The 12366-nt window shown below is 41.3% G+C and overlaps 1 protein-coding gene across 1 annotated transcript; it reads left to right on the top strand.

The window, feature by feature from the left end:
- Positions 1–3033: 3033 nt before the first annotated feature.
- LOC147636420 (pentatricopeptide repeat-containing protein At5g27110-like) lies at positions 3034–7832 on the top strand. The gene is made up of 2 exons (XM_086801860.1): positions 3034–3305; positions 3396–7832. The coding sequence occupies exon 2, from the start codon at positions 3820–3822 to the stop codon at positions 7036–7038; it is 3219 nt and encodes a 1072-aa protein (XP_086657986.1). The 5' UTR covers positions 3034–3305; positions 3396–3819; the 3' UTR covers positions 7039–7832.
- Positions 7833–12366: the final 4534 nt, after the last annotated feature.

The raw sequence follows: 12366 nt of genomic DNA, 5'->3' as shown, positions 1-12366 counted from the left end.
GTGTGTGTGTGTGTGTGTGTGTGTGTGAGAGAGAGAGAGAGAGAGAGAGAGAGAGAGAGAGAGTTTCTATGTGTGTGAGAGAGTGTGTATGCAAGATGGGGTGTGAGGAAAGAGAGAGAGAGAGTGTATGTGGATGTATATGTGTGTGAGAGAGGGTTGTGTCTATGCATGCGACAGAGACAAAGAGGGAATACATGTGCGAGACACATAGATATGCGTCTATGTGAGAGAGTCAAACATAGACACATGCACACATGCACAAATGCACAAATGCCTACACACACATGCGACAGAGACAAAGAGGGAATACATGTGCGAGAGACACATAGATATGCGTCTACGTGAGAGAGTCAAACCTAGACACATGCACACATGCACAAATGCACAAATGCCTACACATACGTGCACACAAATACACATAGGTGTATATAAACACACACACACACACACACATGCACACACACTCACTCACACATGCTTGCACACATATACATATGCATAGATGCATACACACTCACTCACACATGCACACACACTCACTCACACATGCTTGCACACATATACATATGCATAGATGCATACACACTCACTCTCACACATGCACACACACTCACTCACACATGCTTGCACACATATACATATGCATAGATGCATACACACATGCATGCAGTCGCACAATTATATATGTGCATATGCATACAAGCAAAAATTTCATACTGCCATAGCAGCAATGCGATGGTCACCTACTTGTATATATTGTGTGTGTGTAAACTTACATGTGGAAGCCTTCTCTACTTGTATATATTGTGTGTGTGCGTGTGTGTGTAAACTTACATGTGGAAGCCTTCTCTCTCCCTTACTCATGGGTCTTCATTTCGACAATCTTCCACAATGTGAAGGGCCCAAATACATAGGGCCATGCAAGAGAGAGATGGAGTGTGTGCGCTTGTGTTCGCGAGAGGCATAATGTAATTGAGAGAGAGAGAGAGAGAGAGAGAGAGAGAGAGAGAGAGAGAGAGAAGCTTATTTGCTTGCTTATAAGCCCATGTGTCTATAGCACATTGAGAGGAGGGTTTTACTCTCGCAACAAAGAGATCAAGAAATATAGCAATCTGTCAAAAGAGATACCATCAAGAAGTTATAAAGAGACAATCAAAGAGAGAGAGAGAGAGAGAGAGAGAGAGAGGGTTTACCTTGCATTATGTCACCAAAGGATCCAATGGCGACATCGGGGTAGATGAGACACATCATTTTGTATGTGATTACTCAGCCCGCTACCTTTAGCAAAATGTGAATTTGTCAATAGACCAAACCGAGGGCGAATTTAAGATATACTTGTAGAGATTTGTGTTTTGAGATGATGCAGCATCATTGGTGGATTGCTACCTACAGACTTGCATGAGGGGGACCTTCGAATGTATTGATAAAAAAAAACATGTTACATGTTGCATGTGATTGCAAATGCAATTATAGCTAAAATAAATAAAATAATATATTTATTATTAATATATAGTCACATTGGTTTTTAACAATACTCGAACGTGTAGCAACACATATGAGCCATTATACCGCGTAATGTGCTTCAAGTAAAGGGAAATCTCCAAGCTTACGACTTGTGTTATGCTGAAAGATAGTCAAAATCGAACTTACGACTTGTGTAATGTCGGTCATATATACATAGGCTAGGTAATTAGTTTAGACTATCTTTTAGGCCCCTGGACTGGCCAGGCATTATATATATGTCTCTTGTATGTAAGATAATTTGATTAATGAGAAAATAGATAATCCCATTCTCACAATTGAGTTTGAGTTTACTTGCTTGTATGCTTTCTCTTCTTTGTTACATGCATGCTTGAGGATTGTGTAGGTGATGAGTGATGGTATGTTGATTTGCTCTTCTAAGAGTGGCTATAGGTGCAAGCCATACCATTGCCTTCTTCTTCTTCTCCTCTTGTAAGGCTAAAGTGTTCCTAAATTAGTGAACAATTTCATTTATATTTCCATTGTCTCAAATAGGAAATGTCTCTCATTCTGTGGTGGTACTTTTGCATCCCTCTTTATCCTAGGAGTATAAGAGATTGGCTCTTGAGAATGCGTAAAGGTTTCCCTTGGCACAAAGGCCTATATAGAATGTGATGTTTGTGCCACTTCTCTTCCTACTATTGGCAACCTTAAAATGTTGCTCACTCGTCAGCAGAGTGGGCCTCTTGCCGGTTACATCCCAGATAACTCTTTTGCAAAGTTCAATAAACCACCAGATAGTATGGGGGAGTTTGAAACTCTCTCCTCCACTTGCTCATCAACCATATGTGTGTCTTCCATGGATTCTTTGCTACTAGTCTCGCTTGAACGCAGATCTCTCTCCAGACAAACATACCATACCAGAAGCTCTCTCCTCCACTCGCTTAAGTGTTTGATGAGCCGAATTACCGGATCCGATACTCCTCTAGTAGGAAGATCCTTGGTAATTAGATGCATCGTCGTCTAGAGCGCCTTCGTCTCCTAGATTTTTTGGGATCTCAAGTGTGAGTGTGTGTGTGTGTGTGTGTGTGTGTGTGTGTGTGTGTGTGTGTGTGTGTGTGTGTGTGAGAGAGAGAGAGAGAGAGAGAGAGAGAGAGAGAGATAGTATGTAAGATGCTCGGGGTAGATGAGGCACATCATTTTTTATTAGATTACCTGGCCCCTTGTCTTTAGCGAAATGTGAATTTGTCAATAGACCAGGCCGAGGGCAAATTTAAGATGTACTTGTAGAGATTTGTGTTTTGAGATGATGCAGCATCATTGGTGGATTGCTACCTATAGACTTGCATGAGGGGGGCCTTCGGATGTATTGCTATAAAAAAAAACATGTTACAGATTGCAAGGAAAATCATGCATGTGATTGCAAGGAAAATCATGCAATTACAGCTAAAATAAATATAATTTGTATTTTGAAAAAAACAAGGTTGTTGGCTTACAAACTTTTGGTGCCCCTTTTCACAACAAGGTGTTGCCTTATGAATCCTAGAAACTCTATCTTCTTAATATAGCTTTGCAATCGAGCGAGAGGGCATTAAAGGCACGTCACGGCTACACTCGCCTTCTGACCACTGACCAATGAGAGCTTGTAGAAGCAACTCTACCCATACCTCGTGGATCCACAAGGAAAATCATCAAATGATCGACGGTTTATTTTCCAATCTTTTTTTTTTTGGAATTGGCTGGAATTCACACACCCATGCATGCCACCGCTTGGAGAGGGCATGATCTCGTGACTCTCCATAACCACCTTAACCACTCTACTAACTGGCGGTCTGCAATTTTTGGTTTGTATTGAGAATTTGGGATTTGGTGTATATATGTTTTGATTAGCACTAGTTGATTTTGTTGTATGATGATAATCAAAACACTAGCAGAAAGGATGCGAGAAGTAGTGCCACTGCCAACGATGGACCCGTGTAAATTCGGTTCCAAGTATATGCTCGAATTCAATTCATTTTCAGGCTGCTGTTCAATGGCTAAGCAGAGATGGTTTTCTGTCGAAAGAGCGGCTCGAGCACCAGGTAGTTCAACACCAAGAGCACATACTGAGCGCTTATGGAAGGACTTCTTCAGAGATCCCTCCTACTGGCGGGACAACCGAGTAAGCGGGCCTCTGCCATTTCATTTCATTTTAGCAGAGATGGGGGTTTTGCCTCGCTCGCAGAGGCTGCCCTATTTTCTGTTAAGGCCCCCCAGATTTTTCCGTATGAGATTTACCAAAGAGTTTGCATGGATGTATGCAAGCTATGTTGAAAACATGCTAAGCCTTCAGAGCGAAGAAAAAGAAGAAGTTGGGAGATGCTTAGCTTAGAGGAAGCAGCCCTCGCTTCTTTGGAGAAAGTGATGCCGCCCATGCCTTTTGTCGAGGACCTTGCTTGCATCTTGCACATCTGCAGAAAAGAGAGAAACCTAGTGCATGCGCTGCGCTTGCATGCCCACATGCGCAAAAATGGGCTGGAAGCCCATACATCACTCGGGAATCCCCTCGTCTCGATGTTGGTGGAAGTTGGAAGCATGAACCATGCCCAGCAGGTTTTTGAGCAGCTTCTGTGTCGAAATGAGTGTTCATGGAATTCTCTCATCACAGGTTATGTTAAATACGGAGAGCCACATCATGCTCTCACCCTGTACCTGAAAATGCAGGAGCATAATTCTTTGCATCCTAGTAGGTATTCTTTCCTGGCCTTATTGAAGGCTTGCACTAAACTGAAAGATCTGGAAATAGGCCGTCAAATTCATAATCAGATCATGAGAAACGGCTTGCTGGAAAGTGATGTTTTCCTTGGCAGTACCCTGATTGATCTGTATGCCAAATGCAGCTCCATTGCAAAAGCACGGGAAGTGTTTGACATGCTCCGAGTTCGAGATGTTGTCTCATGGACTGCGCTAATAGCAGGATATGTTGAACACGGGCATGGTGAGGAGGCACTCAACTGCTTTGAACAGATGGTACATGATGGAATCTCTCCAGATGCTGTTACATTTGCTTGCAACTTGAAAGCTTGTGGTATCATAGGAGACACAGTCAAGGGCCAAGAATTACATGCTGAAATCACAAGAATAGGATTAGAGAGAGACCTTGTTGTAAGTAGCACCTTGGTTGATATGTATGCTAAATGCGGCTCGATTGCAAAAGCACAGGAAGTGTTTGACAAGCTTCCAAATCGAAATGTAGTCTCATGGAATGCACTTGTTACAGGTTATGCAGAACAAGGGCACGGTGAAGAGGCACTCAATTGTTTGGAATGGATGCAAAATGAGGGCATTTCTCCAGATGCTGTCACGTTTGCTTGCAGCTTGAAAGCTTGTGGCAGCATAGGAGCCGCATACAATGGTCAAGAAATACACGTGGAGATCACCAAAAAGGGGTTGGAAGGAGACCTCATTGTTGAAAACACCTTGGTTGATATGTATGCTAAATGTGGCCTGCTTGCAAAAGCACAGGAAGTGTTTGACACCCTTCCAGTTCTAACTACAGTCTCATGGAATGCACTAATCGGAGGATATGTGGAAGCTGGGCGTGGGGAGGCGGCACTCAACTGTTTCAAACAGATGCAACATGAGGGCGTCTCTCCAGATGTTATCACATTTGCTTGCAGCTTGAAAGCTTGCGGCAGCATAGGAGCGGCATCCAAGATTCAGGAAATACATGCTGCGATCATTCAGAAAGGACTAGAAAGAAACCTTGTGGTTGTCAACACCTTGGTCGATATATATGCTAAATGTGACATGCTTGCAGAAGCACAAGAAGTGTTCGACAAGCTTTCAGTTCGAGACATTGTCGCATGGAATATACTAATCTCAGGATATGCTGAACACGGGCATGGTGAGGAGGCACTCAACTGTTTGGAACAGATACAGCTCGAAGACACTTCTCTAGATGCTGTTACGTTTGCTTGCAGCTTAAAAGCTTGCGTCAGTATAGGAGCGACACACAAGGGTCAGAAAATACACACTGAGATTTCCAGAAAAGGTTTTGAAAGAGACCTTTTTGTTGGCAGCACCTTGGTTGACATGTATGCTAAATGTGGCTTTTTTGCAGAAGCCCAAGCAGTGTTTGACCAACTTCGAGTTAGAACCATAGTCCCATGGAATGCGCTAATCGGAGGATATGTGGGACACGAGATCTGTGAAGAGTCACTTGACTGTCTTGAACGGATGCAACACGAGGGCGTATGTCCGGATGCTGTAACATATGTTTGCTGCTTGAAAGCTTGTGGCAGCATAGGAGCCACAGACAAGGGGCGAGCCATACATGGTGGGATTGTCAGAAAAGGGTTGGATAGAGATGTTGTTGTTGGCAGCACCTTGGTTGATACGTATGCTAAATGTGGGTTGCTTGTAGAAGCACAGGAAGTTTGCAACAAGCTTCCAGTTCGGACGGTATTCTTGTGGACTGCTCTTATCACAGGATATGCAGAACTTGGGTGTGGCATGGAAGCACTTGGCTGTTTGGAACAGATGGAACATGAAGGCATTTCCCCTGATGATGTCACATTTGCTTGCAGCTTGAAAGCTTGTGGCAGCATAGGAGCCACAGAAGAGGGCCTGGACTTACATGTTGAGATTACCAGAAAAGGGTTGGAAGGAGACCTTGTTGTTGGCAGCGCCTTGGTTGATATGTATGCTAAATGTGGCTTGCTTGCAGAAGCACAGGAAGTATCTGACAAGCTTCGAGTTCGAACTGTGGTATCGTGGACTGCCCTAGTCACAGGATACGCGGAACATGGATGTGCTGAGGAGGCACTCCACTGTTTTGAACAGATGCAACAAGAGAATGTCTCTTCAGATGATGTCATGCTTGTTTGTGGCTTGAAAGCTTGTGGTAGCACAGGAGCCACAGACAAGGGCCAAGAAATATTTGCTGAGATTGCTAGAAAAGGTTTGGAAGGGGACACGTTCATTAGCAACGCTTTGGTTGATATGTTTGCTAAATGTGGCTTGCTTGCAGAAGCACAAGTAGTGTTTGACAAGATTCTAGTTCGAGATGAAATCTCGTGGAGTGCACTAATCACAGGATATGCCCAGTTTGGAGAAAGTGAAAATGTTTTTATTAACTTTGACAGAATGTTAGGGGAAGGTATAAAGCCAAATTTAGTTACATTTGTCAGTGTTCTCAATTCCTGCAGTCATGCAGGCCTAGTGGATAAGGGTGAGATGTTCTTTGAGGCCTTGAGCAAAGACTACGGGATCATCCCAACTTGTGAGCACCACAGCTGCATGGTTGATCTCCTTGGCCGTGCAGGCCATTTAGGTAAGGCACTTGCGATAGTCATGAAAATGCCATTCCATCCTGCTATTGTGTTGTGGCAGACTGTGTTGGGGGCTTGTCGAAAGTGGGGCGATGCGGAGCTTGGAAGACAGGCCTTTGCACATGCAGTTCAATTGGATGAAAAGGACGCTGCAGCGTATATTTGTTTGTTTAACATCTACGCAGATTTAGACATGCAGGAAGAGGTAAACAAGGTTGAGGCAATGAGAAAGAAAAAACAAGCATGGACACAGTTGGTGGACTGATGCTTGAGGAATCTTTTTTGGTTGGGGATAAAAGACGGTCTTAAAACATTGCAAAGCTAAAAGATCTTTAACTCGAAATGACGAGGGAAGCTTGTATCTTAGGTTTGCATGGGTTGCCACTGCATATCTATGATGCTGCAAAAAAAAAAAAAAAAGGGTTATGCAGGCACACTTTGAAGTCAGCTAACGCATGTGCTCTAATAAATACAGCCAAAGCATTACCCAATAGTGTACTGCTGGATTTGTGATGACTGTCAGTGGCTATGGCAGGTGAAGGATTTCAGAAATGCAAATCACTTGAATGTTTTTGAGGAAAGTGTGCTTGTGGGGACGGCTAGCCGGTTACTGTTGTGCGATTGCAATACCCTTTGTCCCTTCCGCTTGAAACCTTGATGCGCTAGAGTGATGGACAGGCAGGTGAGGTGTACTTAGATGAGGAGTATGAAAGTGAGTTAGATCATGTTTTGTTTTTGTTCATTGTTCCTATATAAGGTGGCGAGTCTGACACTTCAAGCAAGCTGGGGCTATGAAAGTAAAGTTTCAGATTCATCAAGTATCAATCAATGTAACAAAGTAAAAAGGGACTCAAGTCAATTTGGACCCAAGGCCAAGGGGTGAAGGGGATGTGAAAGGAGCCAAGGGTTTGGACTAGGATTGGGTATGTCCATGGACATTAATAAGTGTAGTGTGAAAGGGTGGCCTAGTATATAAGTGAATATGGGCCAATCTCATGGGAACCTTTGATATGAATCTTGATAATCACTTTTTTAATGGTAATCACTTTTATTTTTTCTTAACTATAAGTTAATCTATTTAATCTTTGCTTAATCCATGCTTTCTAGGTTGATGAGACTAGCTACTTTCTTTCATTGGTATCAAAGCTATGCTTTTGATCCATTCTCTTGAATTTTCTTGAAATTCTTTTGAATTTTTTGCATTTTCTTGATGTTCTTGATTAAGAAGATGGATATAGTGACCTTGAATGGTTAAATTTTCTTTTCTTTGTTCACTTCCTAAGCTTTTGGAGCCATGGGTTGATTAATGTTTTTAATTAAATTATTTTTCTTTCTTCCTCTTCTTTGCTTGATTTTTGAGAGCTATGAAGCTTCCTTCTTGAGGTTTAAGCTTGCCATAGCTTGTGATTATGAATGGAACAAGCGATGGCCTCTATTTTGAGCTTTTTGGGAAGACCTCTTACACGTTTTTTTTTGGCCATGAGGTTGCTGTTGTTGTGCGTCGTTTTTTTCTCCATTCTTGGGCATTGTTGCTTACATTGGAGCTTGCTTTAGCTTGGTTAAGGCTTAAAGTAAGCGTAACATTCACAAGAGCCTACAATGTTTCATCCCTTGGAGTTTTTGTTGGTCGTGAGGACGTTGTGGAGTAGCTTGCGTTTTTTTTTTTTTGTGGTGAGTGGAGCTTATTAATCATAATCCATTATAATAATGCTTGGTAATCCTTATCAAAGGTGTAAGCAACAAATGCCTCAATGCAATGCTTCAATTTCTTGCTTCTTTTGAGATTAGGGTTTTCATGGAAAAAAATAGAATTTCTTGAAGTGGGAGCTATGACATGTCAAGCTTCTCATGCATCATAATGCTTTACTCTTGCAAGAAATAGATCCATTTTGATTCTATGGTTCAAGATTTGGGGGTTTTCATCAAGAAGCTCTAATTTCATGCTATTGATCTTCCCTTGCAAGCTAATTGCATTGTCGTGTGGTGGCTAATGAGCACTCTACTGTCGTCATTATGCATTGACAAGTTTTCATATGAGACATTGGGCAAATCTTAGAGCAAAATTTAAAAATTCTTGCTTTTTGGTGCCATTTGGATGCAATACATGTTATTTATGGATTCTTGCTTCTTGGTGTTATTTGGATGCAATACATGTTATTCACGGCTATCTCCATGTCAATTGAATAGCATATGGTGGAATTATATGCTCCAATCATATTCATAAATGCCATAATCACATGTTGGATGTGTTTATTTGATTGATGGGAGCTAATCTTCATGATGGAAACATGAATCAATGCTTGGAATGACACATGATATGCTTTTGTGAATGCTCAATATGTATATACATGGAGGTGTTGAATGCCCATGTTTTTGACATAGGCATACTTGTGTTTGGATTGATGGCTTGGTGGTTATTTGGTGTTGTGGAAGCACATGGACATTATGGGGATTGAGATTATAATATTGGCATGAGTTCATGCTATTCTTGTAAGCGAACTCTCTCACATATTTGGTTTACAAGCTTTCATTACATTCAATTTCAAATTCAAAAATGCTTGTGGAATCTAGAATGGTAAGAGGGTACCTTTGGCACTAGGTGGAGTGGCCAAAGGGGAGTACGTCTTGAACTAGGGGAGTGGCCATGAGTGCCATGGTAAAGTAGTACGGTGAGGAATTAGGTCTTGGTGGTGAAGACATGGCCCAAACTTGTGCTCTCAGAATTTAAACTTGGGTACAAGGTTTGGAAGAGCTTGGCTAGGAGATTAGCAAGTTTCAACGCGCTTCTTCAACTTCACTTCGACTATCAATTGTAGCAAATGATGTATTCTCATTGGGCATAGTGTTGACACATTGGATAGTGGATGCATTACAAAGAGCAAAGTGCTATGCATTGGATACAATTTGGAACACTAATTAGATGATCTTGGATGCCTATTAATGCATTGTGAATGTTTTATGATGGCAATTACAAGAGGAGTTGATGGGAATCAATTATTTTGTTTGCTTATATTGAGATTTGACTCTCTTGTAGTGCTCCATAAGTACTTCACATCAAGCCTTAAAGATCTTGATTTCGACATCATTTCGAGGGTGAAATTAGGGTTTATCAAAAATTACCAAACGCTAATTCAATCATAAATCCTAGATTGTGTCACAACTGTCTTTACATATCCTCTTAGTACTTCATTAGACCTTCCAATCAAGCCCTTAACTCTTTGATTCCGGTTTCATTTGCTTGGTCAAAAAGGCATAGTTGACTTTTTGATAAAAGTGAACAGAGTTGACTTACACTTTGACTTTGGTCAACACTTTTGAGAAGTTGATAGTACTTTTTAAGACAATCCCAACAAGCTAAAGATCATCAAAATTGGGCTATTTTTTGTCATCTTATAGCCTATTTTTTATTTTCAGTAGTACTTCAAAAACTCTAAAACACAGAGGTATAGCGCACATCCAAAGTGGGATCTAGGGTGGTGTACGATTTTTTCTCTCCAATGCGGATGTGGAAAACTAAACTTCATCAAATTTGGAGTCCGTTTGAGTAAAATAAGGCTTATTTGATATTTTGACAGTTTTTGACCACATAGAGTAGAGTACTAAACCCTAATTTAGTGAAAAGGTTTTAGGGCTGTTTTGAAAACAATCATTGGGCTTTAATCCTTATCCCATAAGCTTCACGACAAGATTTCAACCTCGTCAATCGAATTTCGGAATCACAACTTGAATCAAATCTTGTACCGGGAGATAGTTAAGCAATTTTGGGTTCGGTAAACTATTTGGGAGTCATGGGTGACTATGATAGTGAGGATGCTAGTGACTACAGAGAGGAAGATGGCTATAGCACTGACATAAACAATGGCTATAGCATGGACACTGACAATGGGATTCACACCATTGAAGAAGAAGGTTACATTGAGAATTATACCTTCAATGAGGGAAGTCATAACCTTGAAGATCCCACATATATAGGGGGTGACGTGAACGAGGTGGTCTATGCTTATGATTCTCAAGGAAATTTGGATGACGGGGAAGAGGTGGTCTATGCTTATGATTCTCAAGGAAATTGGGATGGTATGGATTTTTGTGGTGATGCATATGCCTATGATAATCATGCTTATGCTTATGATGTTCATGCCTATGATGAGCGTGATATCTATGACTATAATGTTCATGGTAGTCATGATTCGTTTTATGAGGGCATGTATGACAATGAGGATTGGGTCAACGGCAATGAGGATCAGATCTACGAAAGTGAAGAAGAGGTCCAACTTGGCACCCCGGTGAGAGGGTATTAATGCATGCGACCTTGTGGATGAATTTGATGAGAACGATGATCAAGTGGACTTGAGAATTTGGATACAATGCCAATAAGGAGCAATGCAATGCCGATGCTTGATGATAGTGGATAATTGAGCAGTTTGACGATATCTATGCAAAATTCCTTTGATAGAAAAGGGACCAAAGCTTTCAAGCCATGGTTGACAAACCACAAGCCTATGAACCCTTTGTTAGTGCTACTCATGTAAACACAACATTTATCTCTTAAGCTCATTTGCAACAAGGAGATTGGGATCAAAGTTCTATGTTTGGAAAGGGGAACTTACCTCCATATTCAATGCAACAAGGTGGAACTTATATGTATGGTATGCCTATGCATCAAAGTGGTGCATATAAGACAAGTGTGTTGGGGATGCCGATGCAACAAGGCGGGGTGAATGTATTTGGTATGCCTATGCAACAAGTTGATACATATGGATCAAGTATGCCTATGTATGGTTCCTCTTCAATGCATATGTGCAATCAAAAGATACCCTCCACCCTTGTCTATCAATGAGCCATATTGTCAAACACTCATGCCTTCAAAAGGAGTGATTGGAGAAAGGCAATGCACGATGCTTGATGCTGAAGCTACTACAAGAGAAGCCAAGATAAGGAGGATCAATGTATGTAAATTGTTGGTGTTGACTCTTGGTTTCCCTATTAATTTGAGTGGGGATATAAGATCTATTATACACTCAATGTTGATAGATTTGGGCTTTGCCAAAAGCAATCGAGGATCTCCATTCACTTTTATATTTGGCCAATGCATGGAGTGTGACTATGTGGGCCTTTATGCACACATTATGTTGGGTGTTGAATTGGGGAACATGCTTGCTATAATTTCTGGACAGCAACAAGAAGATGAAGATACTTTATTGCCGAGTCTTTCTCTACAAGTCACCAATGTATCCATGGTCAAAGGGGATACACGAGATGAAAATGAGTATGATTGGATAGCTTTCATAAGTACTTTGATTTTTGAGGAATTTTCATCTCATGATATGATACCATGAGTTCATGAGGATATGGTCATTGATGACATTTTGGATGAGTACTCATTTGTTCTTGATGAATGGGATGATGACTCATTTGTTGATGATACACGTGATGACCATGATTTGGATGATCATGCATTGGGTGATGCATTGAGTGGCTCATGGAAGGTTCATGAGAATGCATTGTATGATCCATTTTTGAGTCCGGTTTGGAAGACATATGATTGTCAGTTATTTGACTATGAAGGCTTAGAGGATGTGGATCATAATGCAAA

This window comes from Cibotium barometz, chromosome 8 (genome assembly GCF_041138505.1).
Source record: "Cibotium barometz isolate CiBa-2024 chromosome 8, ASM4113850v1, whole genome shotgun sequence".
NCBI lineage: Eukaryota > Viridiplantae > Streptophyta > Polypodiopsida > Cyatheales > Cibotiaceae > Cibotium > Cibotium barometz.
Note: the sequence above shows the minus strand (reverse complement) of the source record. Positions and strands in the feature narration are given on the sequence as shown.